This window comes from Myotis lucifugus, unplaced genomic scaffold, assembly GCF_000147115.1.
Source record: "Myotis lucifugus unplaced genomic scaffold, Myoluc2.0 scaffold_395, whole genome shotgun sequence".
NCBI classification, from domain to species: domain Eukaryota; kingdom Metazoa; phylum Chordata; class Mammalia; order Chiroptera; family Vespertilionidae; genus Myotis; species Myotis lucifugus.
In genome coordinates this window covers 456,925-461,995 of record NW_005871443.1, presented here as the reverse complement: position 1 = coordinate 461,995, position 5,071 = coordinate 456,925, and the positions used below count along the sequence as shown (strand labels likewise).

Sequence of the window (5,071 nt, the reverse complement as noted above, 5' to 3'; positions counted from 1 at the left end):
CTTTTTTATTTCAGAGAGGAAAGAAGAGGGGGAGAGAGATAGAAACATCAATAATGAGAGAGAATCACTGATCGCTGCCTCCTGCACGCCCCCCAACTGGGGATTGAGCCTGCAACCCAGGCATGTGCCCTGACCGGGAATCAAACCATGACCTCCTGGTTCATAGGTTGGCGCTCAACCACTGAGCCACGCCGGCCGGGCCCCGTCCTTTCTTACATCTAAGCAATCGTCCTTCCAAACTCTCAGCCCTTTTCCTCCTGGCCAGACCTCTGGACAGTGGACAGCTGAGGTCCCCAGCCATCCTGCACCTCTGCTCATTTTCTGCCTTTACTTTAAAACCTCGTGATGTCCACTGAACATGTGTTTTAAAGTTGCATTTGGATAAGAAAAGCGGAATTCCCTTCTGAAGGAGGAGGTCTTGGTGTTGGGAGAGGCCCTTTCTGTCCACACGGCATGAGAAGACTTTGGGTTGATTTGACTTCGTGTTACGTTCAAGGAGCGTCCTGAACTCGGGAGAGAAGAGCCTGTAGCACTCTAACTGCTGGATCAAAATTACAGGCAGACAACCAAGAGGGAGGGACTCAGCTTCCCCCACAGAGTCCCACCATCCAGGAACCCTGGGAGGGGTGCTCTGTGGAGGCTGCAGTGCACCCCGAGAAGCGGAGTTTGCCCTCCCCCCACCCCACACTGTGCAGCGGGAAAGGGACAACGAACCATGCAGGACAGAGTGTGGGGCTGAGAGATGAGCTCCTAAGACCTAAGCAGCTTTCACTGATCCTGCCCAAATGGAGTCTGACTCCAGCTCCAGAGAGCGGACCCCACTCAGAGCAACCTGCCTGGGCCTCCCCTCACTCCCCGTCCCTGGGAAACTGCCCTCAGGGAGCAGCCTGCACCCAGCATCACAGACAGGCTCGGCCTCACGTAAAAGACAACACCCACCCTGGCTCGGTTCCCCATGCATGCTCCATCACAGCAAAAGCCAGGGCTTGGGAACGTTCCAGAAAGTCCGAGTAAAGACTCGAGAACAATCCCAGCCTCCCCAACACTGCTGCTGCGCTTGGTGGTGCTGCTGAAAACCGAGGGCAACAGGATGTGGAGCGTCGCCCACAACAGATGCAAAGGCCGCTCACTAAGAAGGGACGTCAGCAACCCGCTTGTGTGCAGCGCGTGAGGCTGCTAGTTAAGAGCAGCTGGACAAACTGTGCCATGGGCCGGAGGACCGCAGGGGCCACACGCCGCCTCCTTCTGCCACTCCCCTCCGGGCCAGGCGCACAGCTGCTGGCACGGCACAGATGGGGCTGGCTCAGGTCAAGGAGACGCAGGTGAACTAGAAACCAGCCGACGGTGGCACGACGGGCGGGGCTCGGTGTCCCAACAGTAAGGTGAACCAGCCACCTGAGCGCCCGAGGGCCCTCCCAGCCCAGGGACCCCACCCGCCCACCTGCTAGACCTAAGAGGTGCCCTCCACCGTGCATGGCCGTGCTGCCCACCTGGTACCCCTTCCTTTTCTTCAGCCTCTTCTTGTTCAGCTTCTTACACGCGTACATCTTGCCAGTCGCCTTCATCTGGCAGGCCGACACCTCCCCAAAGCCCCCTTTCCCCAGCACCCGAAAGTCCAGGAACCAGTCCTCGCCTGTGGGCTGCGCCTCCAGCCACTTCCACTGCAGGAACCTCTGGAAGTACAGGCTGCCCAGGAACTCCTGGAACGGGGCCTGGCTCAGGTGGGCCAGGGTGGCCTGCAGCAGGGGCTGGAAGAGCCCGTCCTCGCTCGCCGCCGGCCCCTCCCGGACCTTCGCCGCCATCCCTTCGTCCAGGAAGTCGCAGAAGAGCTTGGCCTGGGGGTCCAGGTACTCAGCCAGGATGGCCCGGGCCTTCTGCGGCCGCAGGTCATCATCGGCCGTGTCGTAATCCTCAATGTCCTTCCAGAGCTCTAGGGCCGGCACGTGCCTCTCGTCGGCCTTCAGGAACTGCTGGAAGAGCCGCTTGCCGATGGGCTGCTCCGAGCACAGGCTCTGGAACTCCAGGTCCAGGCTGTCCCCGAGGGCCTGGCACTTGGAGAGCGGGGGCAGCTTGAGCTTGGCCCGGTACTTCTTGTCCCGGGAGGGCGGCGCGCAGCTCCCATCGAAGCTGCCCCGAGCGGCGATGAAGGCAGAGTTGGCCACCACCGTCTCCAAGGACCCAAAAATCCATCCTGGTGCCCGCCTCCTGCCACTCAGGCACCGGGAGCCATGAGCTAGGCCTCGGCGTTCGATGACCAGAGCGGGGCCTGACCCGCTGCCCTTGGGCCTGTGCCCGGTCCCGGTTGCAGGGACAGGAGGTGTCCCAGTACAGGGATGACTGGGGGCCACACCAGGGAGCCCCCGGGGAGCCAGCTGACCCAGCTCAGGCTTAATCCCAGCCCGGGGTTATGGAGGATGCTCTTGGGGTGGGGCGGCCTGCAGGTGCCAGACATAGACAATCCCCTAAGCCGCTCCCGGAAAGATTAGGTGGCCGGCCTGCCGGGCTCCTTCCGCAGAAACCAGCTGTCTTGACAAAGCCCAGGACACCGGGGAGCACCTCGCTGAAGCCCCAGAGATTCCGTCTTTCTAAGCCGCCCCGCCAGCCCTCTGGCCTCAGCAGCCAGCAGACCGCCCCTTTGTTTCCTTGCAGAGACAGGAGGCCGAACTCAAGGGAGAGGGGCCCAGGAGAAACCTCAATGGATGAGGATGCCTGGTTTCTTTCCCTGGCAGATTTTACTTTTATCTTAAAGAAAAATAAACCTCAATGGATGAGGATGCCTGGTTTCTTTCCCTGGCAGATTTTACTTTTATCTTAAAGAAAAATAGCCAGGGAGAAGAGAGAGAGAGAGAGAGAGAGAGAGAGAAGAGAGAGAGAGAGAAGAGAGAGAGAGAGAAGAGAGAGAGAGAGAGAGAGAGAGAGAGAGAGAGAGAGAGAGAAACAAAACCCACAGTGCACAGCGTCCTGGGGACTCCCCCAGAGACCACTGGCCCTGAGGAACCGGCCCGTCTGAGGGCTGACTTGTCCTGACCTGACCCTGAGAGGGCGGTGCTCCCGTGTCACACTGCTGGCTCGGACCTAAATAACCCCAGCTTGCTGAGAGGACAGCTCCACATCCATTCCTTCCTCTCGCTTGGGTCTGCCTGCAAAGCCAAAATGCCAAGAGAAGCATTCAGGTGAGATTAGGACAGGGAGACAGGAGACACACACACACACACACACACACACACACACACGCAAGCTACACCCAGGGCTGAGGCCCCACACCAGAGTGAGAGAATGAAGAGGCCAAGGTCACACCTGGGGCACACCTGGGACACACCTGAGGGATACCTACGACACACCTGGCATTCACCTAGGCACATCGGGGGCATGCCTGTGGCACACCAGGAACACACCTGGGGCACACCTGGGGCACACCTGGGACACATCCGGGGCACACCTAGGGAGGCCAGGACAACAGAAATGTCGGCTCCATAGTTACAGCCTTATCTGTCTAACTACCACACAGTAGGTGCTCAGCAAATGTTTGGGGAAAAGTGTCAAGGAAGTGGTTACGGTTTAAAGAGGAGAGGAAATGAAGGGTTTCAGAGACGAAGAAAGCTGTAGCCGGGAGAGTCGGGGACCTCCCAGCCCACCCGTCTGTGCATGATGGGAGAAGAGTGTCTCTGAGGGCAGATTCTGCCAGAGGGTGTGGGGCAGGCGGGATCCTCTGTGGCAACTGGAGAGATGGAAATGAGGACTTGGGGCTGTGCAGCCCGTCTCCCTGCCTCCCAACCAAATGGGTGGTGGGTCCAGCCCAGCTGCTTACTGTTAGGTAAACCTTGGGGCAATCGCTCTAATCTCATCCTGACTACCCGCTCAGGGTTCACATGGGACATGGTGCCTGTGGCACGGAGCACCCCCTGCTAGGTTCCCCGTGTGACCTGGGTCAGTGCTTCCACACGGCACCAGGCAGACAAACCGCCTGGATATCTTGAGAAATAAAGATTGTGCTTCAGTGGCCTGGGGCAGGTCTCCACGGCTCCCAGCTGGTGCTAACACGGCCCATCGAGACCCACCGTGAGAAGCCGGGTCTGAGGAAGACAACGCCCATCCGGCTAACACCGAGCAACCTTCTGGGGAAGGAGAAGCAGCGGTTAAACACAGCTAAATGTTTCCCGTGAACCTGGCTCTCTAAGAGGGGCCCAGTATGCGGTATTTCCCAAACTCGTGTGGTTCTGGAACCTCCCTCCTTATTTAAATTAAACTTCTTATTTGGGAATAATTGTAGACTCATATGCAGTTAGAAGAAAGGATCCAGAGAGATCCCCTGTACGCTCCCCTCGGTTTCTCCCAATGGCAACATCTTCCCAAACTAAAGCACAGGATCAGAGCCAGGATACCGACCCTGACACAGGCCGCACAGAGCACTTCATCCCCACCAGGACCGCCGTGTGGCCCATGGGTAGACACACCCTCCTCCTTCCCACACCCACACTCTCCCAAACCTCTGGCAACCACTAATCTGTTCTCCATCATTTCAAGAATGTTCTATACATGGAATCATCTAGTACATAACCTTTGGGGGTTGGCTCTTTATACTCAGCATAATTCTCTGGAGATTCATCCAGGTTGTTGTGTGTACAAACAGTGTTATTGCTAAATTCCATGGTGCAGATGGACCACCGTTGGTTTAGCCATTCACGTGTTGAAGGACATCTGGGTTGTTTCCAGTGTGGAGCTATCATGAATAAAGCAGCTATAAGCATTCGTGTACATGTTTTTGTGTAAATTTCCATTTCTCTGGGATCAATGCCCAAGAGTATAATTCTTGAGTTACATGGTAACTAATTGCATGTTTAGTTTTTTTAAGAAACGGGTAAACTTTTTCCAGAATGGCTGTACCATTTTACATCCCTACCAACCACATATGAGTAATAAGGCTTCTGAGCATCCTCCCCAGCTTTTGGTGTTGTCACTATTTTTTATTTTAGCTATTCTGATAGGTGTGTCGTGGTATTTCTTTGTGGTTTTAATTTGTGTTTCCCTCGTGGCTAGTAATATTGAACATCTTTCCAAGTGTTTATTTACC

General features: G+C 56.3%; 1 protein-coding gene across 1 annotated transcript in view; it reads right to left on the bottom strand.

Moving 5' to 3' along the window:
• Nucleotides 1-4,093, bottom strand: part of GRK1 (G protein-coupled receptor kinase 1) — an 18,022-nt gene extending 13,929 nt beyond the window's left edge. Inside the window, exons 1-2 of the mRNA XM_014467416.2 lie at nt 4,059-4,093; nt 1,491-2,337 (exon numbers count right to left, since the gene is read on the bottom strand). Of these exons, the coding sequence (XP_014322902.2) occupies nt 1,491-2,337; nt 4,059-4,093 (882 nt within the window). The remainder of the gene's footprint in view (nt 1-1,490; nt 2,338-4,058) is intronic.
• Between the last annotated feature and the right edge of the window lie 978 nt (nt 4,094-5,071).